We start from the raw sequence: 15,748 nt of genomic DNA on the forward strand, positions 1-15,748 counted from the left end.
TTAAGTGGCATCCCTTATTTGATTAAAGTTATTATACACCAAATGATATTTCCCTAAAGAATTTTATAATATACCTCTCAATTTCTTCATTTTACTAAGTTATCAAAATGGTCAAAAATGATGAGCTCTAAGAAAAATAAGTAAACCTATAAGAAAAACTTGAGAAAGTCTTTCTATCTGTTTGTTTATATATTCTGGGCAATGACCAAGAATCACCTAGAGCCATAAAAAAATGAACAGTATTAGGAGATATATTATAAACTTAAGTTTATTCATTTGCATTAATTTCAAATTTAATTGCACTCTGGACTTTTCCAGAGCTGTCTGTGATAAGGCTGTGTAAAACTTGTTGAACATGTGCACTTTGAAACTTTACTGCATAAAGTTATGATATCATCACAGAAACTCAGCATCAGTGAAGCAGCAGGAATGCTCATTTGTTGCTGGTGAGAACGCAAAATGGTACAGCCACGTTGGGAGACAGTTTAGCAGTCTCTTACAAAACTAAACATACTCTTACCATATGATCCAGCTAATTGCACTACTTGATATTTACCCAAAGGAGTCTAAACCACATTTCCACTCAAAAACCAGTGCATAGATATTCACGGTAGCTTTATTCATAATTGCCAAAATTTGAAGCTACCAGGATATCCTTCGGTAAATGTTTGGATGAATAAATTGTGGTACATGCAGACAATGGAATATTATCAGTGCTAAAAATGAGTGAGCTATCAAGCCATGAAAAGACATGGAAGAAACTTGGATGTACATTACTAAGTGAAAAAAGCCAATCTAAAAAGGCAGTATACTGTATGAATCCAACTATATGACATTCTAGAAAAGGCAAAACTATGGAGACAGTGAAAGATCAGTGTTTGCCAGGAGTGCGAGGAGAGATAAATAGGTAGAGCACAGAAGATTTTCAGAGCAGTGAAAATATTCACTATGAAACTATAATGATGGAAGCATGTTATTACACATTCATGCCAACCCACAGAATGTACACACTAAGATGAACCATAATGTAAACTATGGACTATGGGCAACTATGATATATCAAAGCAGGGTCATCAATTCTAACAAATGAATCACTCTGGTGAGTGAAGTTGATATTGGATTTGGCTATGCAGGTCTGGGGCAGAGGTATATGGAAATTCTCAGCATTTTCTGCCCAATTTTAGTGTGAACCTTAAACTGCTCTAAAAAAGTTAAATCTTAATTACAAAATTTAAAAATAATCAACATCTTTAGTAAGTACACTGGCTGGATCACATTTCCGTGGGTGAAAAAGCCAACTCCATTGGTAAGAAATCAAAATTAACATCCCTTATTATTCTTCCTGAATAATAAAAATGATTTTTAGTCCACCATGAAGAAAGATTTTTCATGTGAAGGAATACATTAAAAAACTACATATTTTTTACCTAAATTATCCAGTTGGGCTACTGACTCTGACTGAAAGTCTTGCTTAACAACCAATACTTTTAATCTTCTAAAACTTTGCATTCACTTAAGAACCCAAATTTTCAGATAAAACTAATTAGTTTCATCAAGATGGAAAAAAAGCTGGTTTTGATTCACCCATCAGTTGGAAGAGACTAAGAGGCAGATCTCTTACTTTGTTGGTTGCATAAATTCCTCCCTGAGTCTCCCCACTTTCTAGGAATCTTCTAACAGCGTGAAAGTTCCTTATTTTTTATAATCCAGTAAGAAGAAAACAGATATGTTCCAAGGTTATTTAGGATTTGATTTCAATTTCTGGAGTTCGGAGATGACTGCTTGCAAGTCACTACAATTTTTGAGAGACAAAGGAACCATTTGAGGTGTCACAGATTCAGCAAAAATTAGAACTGTTCATGTTATGTTTTACTGAATGCCTAATCAGCACTTCACATAATCATGGCATTAGAGGAATCTGAGCTGAGATCACCTAAATTTATTCCCTTTATAGATGAAAGAATGTGGAAATGAGATGAACCCAGATATTGAGACTTATTATTATATAGTAGTAGTGCCTTTTTAATTCTGTAATACATATTTACAAAGTAATATGATTTAATGCCACAATATACATTTGAATAGTGCAATGCATTATTTTTCAATCACTCTTTATAAAATATCCATATCAAAATTTTAATTTAAGGGCTTATTTCAGCCATATACACACTTTTTAAACCACAGACTATAAAGTGGTGCCTGGATGGTTCAGTCAGTTAAACCTCTGGCTCTTGTTTTGCCTCAGGCCATGATCTCATGGCTTCCTGAGTTCCAGATCCAAATTGGGTTCTGTGCTGATAGCACAGAGCCTGCTTAGGATTCTCTCTCTTTCTCCACTCCTCCCCCGCTCACACTGTCTCTGTCTCTCTCAAAAATTAAATTAAATTAATAAATTTTAAAAATCAATTAATCAATAGTGGTGAGAGTAGACATCCCTATTGTGTTCCTGATCTCAGCAAGCTCTCAGTTTTTCTCCATTGAGGATGATATTAACTGTAGGCTTTTCATATATGGCTTTTATGATGTTAAGGTATGTCCTTCTATCCCAAATTTATTGAGGGTTTTTATTAAAAAAGATGCTGTATTTTGTCAAATCCTTTTTCTGCATCTATTGACAGGATCATATGGTTCTTATCCCTTCTTCTATTAATGTGATGTATCACATTGATTGATTTGCAAATACTGAACCAGCCCTGCAGCCCAGGAATGAGTCCCACTTGATCATGGTGAATAATTCTTTTAATATACTGTTGAATTCAACTTGCTAGTATCTTGTTGAGAGTTTTTGCATCCATGTTCATCAGTGATATTGGCCTATAATTCTGCTTTTTAGTGGGGTCTCTGACTGGTTTGGGAATCAAGGTAATACCGGCTTCATAGAATGAGTCCAGAAGCTTTCCTTCCGTTTCTATTTTTTTGGAACAGCTTGAGAAAGATTGGTATTAACTCTGCTTTAAATGTCTGGTAGAATTCTCCTGGGAGGCCATCTGGCCCAGGACTCTTATTTGTTGGGAAATTTTTGATAACTGACTCAATTTCTTTGCTGGTTATGGGTCTGTTCAAATTTTCTATTTCTTTCTGTTTGAGTTTTGGTAGTGTGTGGTGTCTAGGAACTTGTCCATTTCTTCCAGGTTGTCCAGTTTGTTGTCATATAATTTTTCATAGTATTCTCTAATAATTGTTTGTATTTCTGTTGTGTGGGTTGTGATCTCTCCTCTTTCAATTATGATTTTATCTATTTGGGTTCTCTCTCTTTTCTTTTTGAGAAGTCTGGCTAGGGGGTTTTCAATTTTGTTTATTTTTTCAGAAAAAACAGCTTTAAGATTCATTGCTCTGTTCAACTGTTTTTTTTTTTTTTTTGGATTCTATATTGTTTATTTCTGCCCTAATCTTTATTAATTCTCTTCTGCTGGCTTTGGGGAAGTCCTAGCCTCAGCAATCAGACAACAAAATGAAATAAAAGGCATCCAAATTGGCAAAAAAGTCAAACTTTTACTTTTCATAGATGACATGATAATCTACATGGAAAACCCAAAAGACCACCAAAAAGCTGCTAGAAATGGCACATGAATTCAGCAAAGTCATAGGACATAAAATCAATATACAGAAATGGGTTGCATTTCTATATACCAATAATGAAGCAACAGAAAGAAAAATCAAGAAATTGATGCTATTTACAATTGTACCGGGAACTATAAAATACTTAGGAATAAACCTAACCAAAGATGTAAAAGAACTGTATGCTGAAAACTATAGAAAACTTATGAAAGAAATTGGAGAAGACACAAAGAAATTGAAAAACATTCCATGCTCATGGATTGGAAGAAGAGATATTGTTAAAATGTCAATACTACCCAAAGCAATCTACACATTCAATGCAATCTCAATCAAAATTGCAACGGCATTCTTCTCAAAGCTAGAACAAACAATCCTAAAATTTGTATGGAACCACAAAAGACCCTAAATAGCCAAAGTAATGTTGAATAAGGAAACCAATGTGGACACAGCACAATCCCAGACTTTAGCCTCTACTACAAAGCTGTAATGATCAAGACAGTATAGTATTGGCAAAAACAGACACAGAGACCAATGGAATAGAATAGAGAACACAGAATTGGACCCAGACATGTATGGCCAACTAATCTTTGACAAAGCAGGAAAGTATTCTATGGAAAAAAACAAAACAGCAAAAACAAAAACAAACAAACAAAAAAAACAGTCTCTGGATAGCAACATGCAGAAGAATAAAACTGGACAACTTTCTTACACAACACCCAAAAATAAACTCAAAATGGGTGAAAGACCTAAATGTGAGAAAGGAAACCATCAAAACCTTGGGGAGAAAGCAGCCAACAACCTCTTTGACCTCAGCTGCAGCAATTTCTTGCTTGACACATCTCTGAAAGCAGGGGAAATAAAAGCAAAAATGAACTATTGGGACCTCATCAAGATAAAAAGCTTCTGCACTGCAAAGGAAACAATCAACAGAACTAAAAGGTAAACGACAGAATGTGAGAAGATATTTGCAAATGACATATCAGATAAAGGGTTAGTATCCAAAATCTATAAAGAACTTACCACACTCAACACCTGAAAAACAAATAATCCAGTGACGAAATGGGCAGAGACATGAATAGATACTTTTCCAAAGAAGACAACTCAAATGGCTAACTGAACATGGCTAACATGAAAAGATGCTCATCATCACTCCTCATCAGGGAAATACGAATCAAAACCACACTGAGATACTACCTCACACTGGTCAGAGTGGCTAAAATTAAGAACTCAGGAAACAACAGATGCTGGTGAGGATGTGGAGAAATGGGAACCCTCTTGCACTATTGGTGGAAATGCAAACTGGTGCAGCCTCTCTGGAAAAGTGTGGAGGTTCCTTAAAAAATTAAAAATAGAACTACCCTACGACCCAGCAATAGCACTACTAGGAATTTATCCAAAGGATATAGGAATGCTGATTCATAGGGGCACATGTACCCCAATGTTTATAGCAGTGCTTTCAACAATAGCCAAATTATGGAAAGAACCCAAATGTCCATCATCTGATGAATGGATAGAGAAGATGTATACACACACACACACACACACAATGGAATACTACTTGGAAATGAGAAAGAATGAAATCCTGCCACTTGCAACAACGTGGATGGAACTGGAGGGTATTAATGGTAAGTGAAATAAGTCAGTCAGATAAAGACAGATATCATACGTTTTCACTCATATGTGGAACTTGAGAAACTTTTTAAAAATATAATTTATTGTCAAATTGGCTTACATACAACATCCACTACTCATCCCAAGTGCCCTCCTCAATGCCCATCACCCATTTTCCCCTCTCCCCCACCCCCACATCCACCCTCAGTTTGTTCTCTGTATTTAAGAGTCTCTTGTGTTTGCCTCCCTCCCGCTCTAATTGTAACTATATTTCCCCTCTTCCCTTCCCCCATGGTCTTCTGTTAAGTCTCTCAAGATCCACATATGAGTGAAAACATATAATATCTGTCCTCTGACTGACTTATTTCACTCAGCATAATACCTTCCAGTTTCATCCAGATTGCTGCAAATGGCATGATTTCGTTCTTTCTCTTTGCCAATAGCATACATTCCATTGTGTGTGTGTGTGTGTGTGTGTGTGTGTGTGTGTGTGTATCACATCTTCTTTATCCATTCATCAGTTGATGGACATTTAGGCTCTTTCCATAATTTGGCTATTGTTGAAAGCACTGCTGTAAACATTAACAGAATACCATGGGGGAAGAGAAGGGGAAAAAATAGTTTCAAACAGAGAGGGAGGCAAACCATAAGAGACTCCTAAATACAGAGAACAAGCTGAGGGTCCATGGGAGGACGGTGGAGAGGGGAAAATGAGTGATGGGCATTGAGGAGGCACTAGCTGGGATGAGCACTGGGTGTTGTTATGTAACAGTGATGAATCACGGAAATCCACCCCCAAAACCAAGAGCACCGTGTATACACTGTATGTTAGCTAACTTGACAATAAATTATATTAAAAAATAAATAACTAAAATAAAATAAAAAGACAAAAAAAATCAGTCAATCAATTAAACCTACAATATAAGGAACTAAACATGTCAAACCTCTAGGATGTTGTGTGGCAAAATAATAGTAGGAGTAGGGGACACCGACGTGTTAGCAGTGGCTTTGGTCAGTTAAAATGTTCAAGAAGCAGAATTAATTCTATTAAGTCACCAGGGTACTATATAATGCACGGTGCTAATTACAAAACTGAAAAAGATGATGCTATTTTCAGACAGGCCTAATAACTCTCTTAGGACAGCAATTAAAAAAGTTTGGGTCTGTGCTTTCAGTCGTTTCCTGAGGAAAATGAGATTCTGGTGGGAAAGTCATTATTTAAAGTGCCACAAAAATGTCAGTCACGTATTATTGTTGAATTCCTTAACATCAGCAGAACATTACGGACACAAAAATTGAACTAAGGTTCAAATTGTCGATGTGACAAGATAGAATGTGTAGTTGTAATCTGGCAAGTTGTTGAAGACACTGAAAATACTGAAAACCTATCTAAAAATAGAAGTATTTATAAATTATTTTTGAGATAGTGGCAAATCATCTTCATTATCTGCCTCTTCTGGAACGTTTTTTATGGAAAGCAAAATGCTCACTTGAATTGTCCCATTTAAATCGAGAAGCTTCATGTCTGATGACTACAGTCATTCTACATTTCACCAATAAAGTAACACTACTTTTCTGCCAGGGCTGAATAAGGGACATAACAAATGCCAGAGCAGAAATTTTAACCAAATTTCATAACAACGATAACTACTTTTTTTCCTTTCTTAGTGATTTGTTATTTTCAGAATTTATATTTTTCATTTCATTAGTCTTCATTTCAATAAATATCTATGTGTCTACTGTGTGCAAACTAGTGTATGAGATTTGGGGCCAGTAAGATACCAAAGATACAGACTGCCTTTCAGAGTCTTGTTTTTAACCCACAAATATCTCTCAACTGAATTTATATTCCTATATAATAGAAGAATCATCATGAGTCTTGCAATAATCATTTATTTTGCAAATAAGAAGATCTGAAAGAATTGCCAACTGTAACAAGTCCATTGATTTCCCTCCATCTTTATGCTATAACCACATTTCAGAATTCCCTGGATTGTGATATCTTCCTAAAAGCTTACCGGACCATCACATACACAGGCTACAACCTGTTGTCACCCAGGTAGTGTAGTCAGTAATCTTCTTGTATCAAAACATGATATTCATTCTCCTCTGGTTGTTCCCTATTGCTCTCTGAATAGGATAAAAAATTCCTTCGTAAATCTACAGGGCACACAAAATCTAGATCATACATATTTCTCTTTTATTTTTTAAGTTTATTTATTTATTTTGAGAAAGAGAAAGTATGAGTGGGGGAGGGGCAGAGAGAGGGAGAGAAAGAGAGAGAGAGAGAGAGAGAGAGAGAGAATTCCAAGAAAGCTCTGCACTGTCAGCACAGACCCTAATACAGGGCTTGAACCCACGAACTGTGAGATCATGACATGAGCTGAAGTAGGACGCTCAACCGACTGAGCCACTCAGGCACCCCTGGCTAACACATATTTCAAAAGAAGTATTTGTCTGAATTCCCTCAAAACACCTCTGTCCAGACTCTGGCCTTATGGAAATATTTACATTTTCTGTGCCCCGGAACCTTACATATCCTATTTCTCTGTGGGGAGCCACTGTCCTTTCTCTCTTAATCCCTACCATCCTTTCAAGTTTTGAATTCACTACTGCTTCCTCAAAAAAGCCTTTTCTCACTTCAGACCTTGGAGTAGACCAGCTTATTATGGGTACTACTACAGTATCTTTGATTTCCTCTAAAGCCTTTATTAAATAGCAGCTATGTGCCAGGCCTCATTCTAGGAGCTTGGAATATATCAGTAAACAAAGAACAAAGAAATCCCTGCCCCCGTGGCACTTACTTTCAAGTTGGAGTAGACAGACAATGAACAATGTAATGAATATATTAATTATGAAAGCAGTATATTAGAAGGTAATCATGACAAAAACTAGAGCAGGGAAAGCTAGCAATGGACATACCCTGATGGATGAAGAGATTGCAGTTTTACTTATTTATTTCTTAAATGTTTATTTATTTATTTTTGAGAGAGAGAGGGAGATGAGCAGGGGAGCGGCAGAGAGAGAGAGAATCCCAAGCAGTTTCCGTGCTCAACAGGGAGCCTGATGTGGTGCTCTATCTTATGACCGTGAGATCATGACCTGTGCTGAAATTAAGAGTATGATGCTTAACTGACTGAGCCACCCAGGTGGCCCAAGATTGCAATTTTAAAGAGAAAGCCTGCCACTTCCTTCCTTGAGAAGATAGCATTTGAACAAAGATCTGAAGAGTGACGTAGGCTTAGCCATGCAGATATTTAGGGGAGAACAGTCCAGAAGAGGAAATAGCCAGCACAAAGACCCTAAGTGCCTTCCGTGCTTAAGAAACACCAAAAAGGCTAATGTAGCTGAGGCTGCATGAGCAAGGGGGAGAATGCCAAGAGATGAGTCACTTGTGACTGGGAGACAGAGTATTTAGGGCCTCAAAGAGATAACTTTGGCTTTTACCCCATGTGAAACAGAGGGCTATTGGAGGGCTTAAAGCAGCACAGTGATAATGTTAATTTATGTTTTCAAAGGACCACAAACATGAAAGATAAGGGCAAATGTGGAATCAGGGAAACCAGTCTAGGAGACCATTGCAATAATCCTCGCAGAGAGACGATGGTGATTGATTTAGGGTGGTTACAGAAGAGGGGTCAAGAAGTACAGCAGAGCCTATAGGATTTCCTGAACGATTGGATGTGGACTTCAGGGAAAAGAGAGGAGTCAAGGCCATTTCCAAGTTCTTGGTCAAGTAACAACTGAAAACATGGAGTTGTCATCACATGAGGTAGAAAGATTGTTGAAGGAAGTTTACAGGTGCTGAAGAGGGAGCAGCAGTGGGAAATCAAAAGTTTAGTTTAGAATATATTGACTTTGGGATGTCATTAAGACAATTTCCATCCTTGCTAAAAGGCAATTGCTAGTTTCTAGTCTGAAGACTATAAATCCCCAAAGACTAGAACTTTGTCATTTCTCTGACACCTAGAACAGTGCCAGTCTGCAGAATAAAAGCTCAATAAATAAGTATTGAGTGGATAAACGAATTGATAAATGAATAAATGAATGAATGAGTGTTGCCTGAAATTAGTGAATTGGTGAGCCAGATTTAAAATCTCAGTGCCATGACTCTAGAGTTATTTTTTGTACAGAATATAAGAATGAAGAAATTTAACATTTGTAATTTATATTTCATAGTTATTGACATGTGTTGATATTGGAACATTTATATTTTTCTTTTATTCATCAAATAAGAATGATTTTAATTAAGAAACTATGGAAGTTTCATTAACTTTTGGAGAAGACTAAGACTTTAAAACAATGATTTACTTAATACTCTTATAATTTACAATATTATTTCCATAGCCTAGTCATAGTGAGAATTTTATGTAATGAATTGCATTTTTGCAGATTTTTATGCCTATAATTTAAATTTTTATTGTAGTAATAATAAAATGTGATTTAAATGATCAGGCAATGTACCTGGTACAATGACCCAAAGACAACATAAAAATAAATAATCTCATGGGGAAATATTTTTACTCTCCTTCCTTAAACAGATCATATATTGAAAATATGCTACTTGTTTGTATTAGAAAATGCTATATCATGCCCTATATGGCCTTTCTTTCTTTCTTCTGCCCATGGAAGCAGAAAAAATCTTGAAAGCCCTGTTTGCTAATCCCTACCTTTTACGTCTGTTGACAGTTGAAGAGGCTTATCTCTTGACAACTCCCACAGTATGTCCCTCTCCCACCCAATCCAAATATCTTAAATTCCTACGGTGGAAAAACAAACAAACAAAGAAACAAACAAGTACAGTTTCCTGACTCAGTCATGCCCTTGGGTCACTTCTGAGTCTGTGTACAGGCTCCTTCACACAGGCACACCCTTTTCTCCAGGCACATCTCTGCTCAGATGCCCCATCTTCGGAGAGCCCTCCTTCACATCCCTTCCCCCATATTGTCCTAATCGTATGCAGGAAGATGGCGTATTTTATACGCATCATCCTTTATCGTATTTGCTTATTGACATGTTAGTCTCCTCCATTAGATTACAGATTATAAAAGAGCTTTTTTTTTTTTTTTTCTTTAATTCAGTCCCTGGTGCTTTAGTAAATGAGCAATATGTCTGTGTTGAGATGAACTCCTACCCAAAGCCATTTGGTTGCACAGACTAATTTTTATCAAGCTTCAAAGGCTGTAAAAAATGTGTCTCCTATGGAAGCCTTTGTTTCCAAAGCTGTGCTGTCTTTGTAAATGGTGTTGAATCTTTCACTGGGGTCAAACGCTGAATCAGAACCTACATTTTTTTAAATTTATAACCCTATGTATGCTGTTTGCACACCGAAGGGCCATCACGATCTCTCTGAAACTTGGCAGAAGCAGCTGAAAGAAAGGCACTACAGGGGGAAATGCTACAGCAGGAAGGGAGCAAGCTTCCAAAAGAGCAAAATCTGGAGCTAGAATCTGGCAAGATTGTTAATAGAATCCATTGCCAAAGATGTCTTATACCCCAAGTTTGCCTTGTATTTTGATGCATGACCCATGAACTTCCATAATGATACAACTTCCTTGGGACAATAATCATCTCATTTTGCTCTCATCCTCCTCACAATAGGCAGCAGTGGAGGAACATGATGACTACCAGAGTATTCAAAAGGAGCATGTTAGTTCTATTTGGGGATGAATGCCACATGCAATGTTCATCTGACAGCTAAAAAGGCACCATCTTGGAATGGGTAGAAACCTGCAATTCCACAGAACAAGGGTCAGCAGTCAGACTTTTACTGAGCACAGGTGTAGATGTACCCTGACATCAACGAAAAGACTAGGTGTCCATTTTCCTTCTCAGCAGCCTTGCTACATGACGGCACTCCCACAAGCCCACAATATTGTTATAAGCAGTGTGAATGTGGAGTATGAGTCAAAGGCACTAAACAAGAAGCCGCACAGTTTTGAGAAAAAAAAAAAATGAACTCTGGGTTATTCTTTAACATTCTATGAGATGCTGTCTGGAATTTAACTTAAAATTAACAGGATCCATTTATATACCCCAAAGTAGAGAACTTCAATCCTTACATAGGACCAGTCTCACAGCCAGACCCAAATTTAAAGCCAAACATCCATATCTGTTTTTTTTTCCATTATGTGCAGAAAACAACAAGAAAACCTCTCTCTGATGTATAAACATAACTGTGAGAGCAAATGAAATAATACTGTCCCTGACTGGTCGATACACAATCTGCTTAATAATATACAAACAAGCAAACGAAATCATTATGCCTTTGAAATACTTTGCATTATGTTCTGAAGCTCTTAATTTTCAAAAATCTAGTTGCATAAAGAATGTGATCATCTCATTCCACTTACTCTTTCTTTGATCCACTCTTGTCTCTGCTCTCAATAAGGTGACCAAAAAAGAAAAAACAACAACAACAACAACAAACAAACCTTCCTATCAACAGCAGAGACATTTAATATTTGGAGGTAAATATATGTATGCAGGTGGACACATAATAAAATACACTGAATAAACAAGTAAAGTCTCCATGGGGAGAATAAAAGATGAATCTGGGTAGTGCTCCCAACAGAACAGTGCACTGCATTTAGAATTCAAAGATTCTCTGTTTGGTTGCATGAAGCATTGCATTTTTTATAAGTACTAGAACAAACAGATTTTTATCTTCCTAGAGTGTTGCAGAGAACAGGCTACTTGCTAGCAGTTAGATATAGACAGATACAGATGCAGATACAGATACAGATATATAAATACATAGACACAGAGGTAGATGTACATATTGGTAGGTAGATACATACCTTAATTGTAGTCGTGTGTGCTCCAGGGTATTCTTTTTCTTCCAGCGTTGACCATCTTTCTATAAATTTAGATACCAGGGAATCATCATAGTCCACTATCTGAAATCCAGAGACGTTTGCACCTCCAAACTGAATTTTTAATAGGTCTCCATCAGTAAAGCCCTAGACATAGAACACATGTCAGGCTTTCCATTAGGAATCAGAGAGAACATTTACAAAATAACCTATACATTGAGGTTTTACAGATGTCAAAGAGCACACGAGATCAAAAGCTTATAGGAAATGTTTCATGCATCTATCAGCCAGTACTCGGCACCAATACCTAAGATCATCTTGTAATCACAGTAGGTCCTTAATCAATGAATGTTTATTGGTTGTACTCACATAAAAGTTCTCCATTTTATTGAGAAATCTTCCATGGATAAGGACGGGTTTTATTTATTGATTCTACAACAGAGAACTACCACATCGTTACAGATACTTAATAGCGTAAAGCTAGTTCTCTGGGAGCTACACCATTGTGAGCAAGTTATTCTTATTAAAATTGTTCATTCTCTCAGGTGATAAGACACCTTTAAAATAAGAATGGTGGGTACTAAATGACTAGTCATTATTTGAGAACAGTCAAACATTTCATATTAAGTATGTAACTTAATTTTTTATAAAATGTATTAAATTTTAAAAATCAATCTCTTGCATTATTAGAATGAATTCAGTCATTACTAAAACTATTATTATGTGGTACTTCCATTGATTTCAAATTTTGTGCTGTCATAAATTCTATCTCAATTTGAGAGTATTCTCTCAAAGATGAAATCACAAGATGAAATCACAATTTTAACAAATCACAATTATTAACTTTTTCACCTCATACATTTACTCCTTATTATTGTGCATAAGGATTGAAATTATCCCTGAATCCAAAATATAGGAGAATCTTGTCTTTGTTATTGATATTAAGAAAGTATATATTATTTTTTTTTCAACGTTTATTTATTTTTGGGACAGAGAGAGACAGAGCATGAACGGGGGAGGGGCAGAGAGAGAGGGAGACACAGAATCGGAAACAGGCTCCAGGCTCTGAGCCATCAGCCCAGAGCCTGACGCGGGGCTCGAACTCACGGACCGCGAGATCGTGACCTGGCTGAAGTCGGACGCTTAACCGACTGCGCCACCCAGGCGCCCCAAGAAAGTATATTTTAATATATTTGTGTAAAGAAGGATAATTACTTTGTTATTGGTTCATAATTTTGTTTTTTCTTTTTATCAAAAGAATGCAAACAGTGCAAAAAAATATATAACAAAAGTTGCTGATTCTCTGCTCTGCCCAACCCTGTTTCAATTAAGCTGCTTCAAAACAATCAATTTCAATAATTTTTGTTTTTCATATATTTATCTCCATATTTCTGCATGACACATATGCTCTCTTTCTTTTTTCTTTAATTATAATTTTTTTTTTTTTTTTTTTTATTTTTAATGAGAGAGAGATAGAGACAGAGCATGAGGAAGGGCAGGAAGAGAGGGAGACCAAATCTGAAGCAGGCTCCAGGCTCTGAGCTGTCAGCCCGACGCAGGGCTCAAGCCCACAAACCATGAGATCGTGACCTGAGCCAAAGTCGGAGGCTTGACCGACTGAGCCACCCAGGCATCCCCACATATGCTTTCTTAATTTATCCATTTTAGATATTTTTTATTGAGTTTTTGCTTATGTCAGATGAGTATGCAATTCATTCACATTTACCTCCTCATCCATTTCACATTCATGCTTTTCATATTTGCAATTCTGTTATTCAGAGCAAAGCCAGATAATGTGCTGAGGCTGCATTTTCCTCCATGAAAGGTATTTCATTCTCACATTAATAATTGCTTCAGTTTTTCACTGCTACAGTTTTCACTACTTACTATAGTTTTCTATATACCTATCTTTAGTTTTTTCCAGTTGCTCCATAGGAACTTTTCATGTTTATACGAGTAAATCTTTCCTTTTCTAAATAACATATTCAAACATATCAAGTAATCTGCTTCTCTTTTTTTTTTTCTGAATATTTAATTTACAGGAGAACTTCTTAAACGCTGTGATCTGAACTGGCTCCTCTTTCCGTCTTCTCTGCAACAATACCCTGGAGTGTCCCTTCACCATGTTTCTGACTAGTTCCGAATCTGGCTGCCTTGATTACTATTCTTTCATGTTTTATTCCCTTCTTTCAGAGCCCCCAATAGTTTCCTGAGACACACTGGAGGTAAGTTTTTTGAGACACTGAATGTCTCAAAATATCTTTATTTTGCTCTGACACTTGATTAGTATTTTGGCTAAGTACAGAATTTTAAGTTCAAACTTTCATAATCTGAGGACATTGTTCCTCTGACTTCTATTGTTTCTATTGAAAAAAAAAATGTCATTATTCCTAATTATTTTTGGTAATAAATACAAAAATTTGACCTCCTTTGTACCCCTCTCTGCCTCCACCTCCCACCTGTCCAAAATCTTTAAGATCTATCTTTCCTGAAATGTCATGATGACATCTTCTTTGAAATATGAAAGGAAGTCTCTTTTCTTTCATTGCTTTCTGTACTCAAGGGGCACATTTGTGTCATCCAGTACTGGGAATGTTTCTGAATGTTCTTTGACAATTTCTTACCCCCGTTTTCACTACTGTGTCTTTCCAGAATGCCTATTATTACCACATTGCAACTTTTAGAGTAAATGTCTAGGTCCCTTTACAGGTTCCCCTGCATTTCATACGGTATTGTCATTTTGTTACATAATCGTAAAGACTTTTCTTAAGCTTATCTTCAAAGTCACATAATTTTACTTGTTACTTTAGGAAAAAAAAAAAGTTAGCTTCCCATAGCTCTTTCTTATTCTCTGAGGTTTTTTTTTTTTTTTTCTTTTTCATAATGCACTCTTTCTCTTCTTTTTGGATAAAATGTATTTTATTTCTCTGCAGATATACATTATAACTTTAAACATTTGTCTTGTGTTATCTGCCTGCCCTGTTTTTGTTTATTTTACTTTATTTTATTATTTATTTATTTATTTATTTATTTATTTATTTATTCATTCATTCGTTTATCTGTTTGTTTTATATTATATCCTTCATGGCCCAGACTTTTCACAAATGCCTAATTCTACTCGGCTATTTAAGAGTAAGACACTAAAAAAACTTTATTGGAATTTCCATGTGCATGAGGGAGGCTCCCTGATGAATGTGCTTCACACTGTAAGGCAGATAGTCTGGGAGGGATGGGTTGGTTGCAGCACTTTTTGTCCATATCTATGGATTGAGGAAATTAAAAGTAGATCCCTTTACGCCCACTTCTTGGTCACATTATGCACAAATCATCCTCTTAAGTGCTGTATCAAGAACTTAATCACAACCTGTGTTTGGGAGCTTAATCAAGCATTTACCAATTCCTGAGGAAATTAATCAACAGTGGTATCTAAAGGGCTTTACTATCTTTTGTAACCACCACCTTTAACTCTCAACACACACTGGATAGGAAAAAGGGGACATTTCCAATCAAGATTTTGGAAGACCAAAGCGCTTCCACTCTGAATGGCATTCTTCAATTTGAAATGTCAGTGGAATTTTCAAATGTCTTCTAGTTCTCAGAAACCACAGCTTTTCTCAGATTCTTTGAATTTACTGATTCATTAGAAGTTCCATATGGTGAAGATACCAAGTATTCAGAAAAGGAGGAACACAATTTGAATTCAGATAAAGTATTAGGCACTTTTCTCCCTAGAAGCATGACAGCAGCATGAACTTGTTTTTTGA

General features: G+C 36.3%; 1 protein-coding gene across 5 annotated transcripts in view; it reads right to left on the minus strand.

The window, feature by feature from the left end:
- The window catches only part of GRIA2 (glutamate ionotropic receptor AMPA type subunit 2), a 159,272-nt gene that overhangs the window by 42,961 nt on the left and 100,563 nt on the right, over positions 1-15,748 (minus strand). For all 5 annotated transcript variants that reach the window (XM_015084768.3, XM_053216802.1, XM_053216803.1 and 2 more), the window contains exon 6: positions 11,970-12,131. In XM_015084768.3, coding sequence (XP_014940254.1) covers positions 11,970-12,131 — 162 coding nt within the window. The remainder of the gene's footprint in view (positions 1-11,969; positions 12,132-15,748) is intronic.

This window comes from Acinonyx jubatus, chromosome B1 (assembly GCF_027475565.1).
Source record: "Acinonyx jubatus isolate Ajub_Pintada_27869175 chromosome B1, VMU_Ajub_asm_v1.0, whole genome shotgun sequence".
Classification (NCBI taxonomy): Eukaryota; Metazoa; Chordata; class Mammalia; order Carnivora; family Felidae; genus Acinonyx; species Acinonyx jubatus.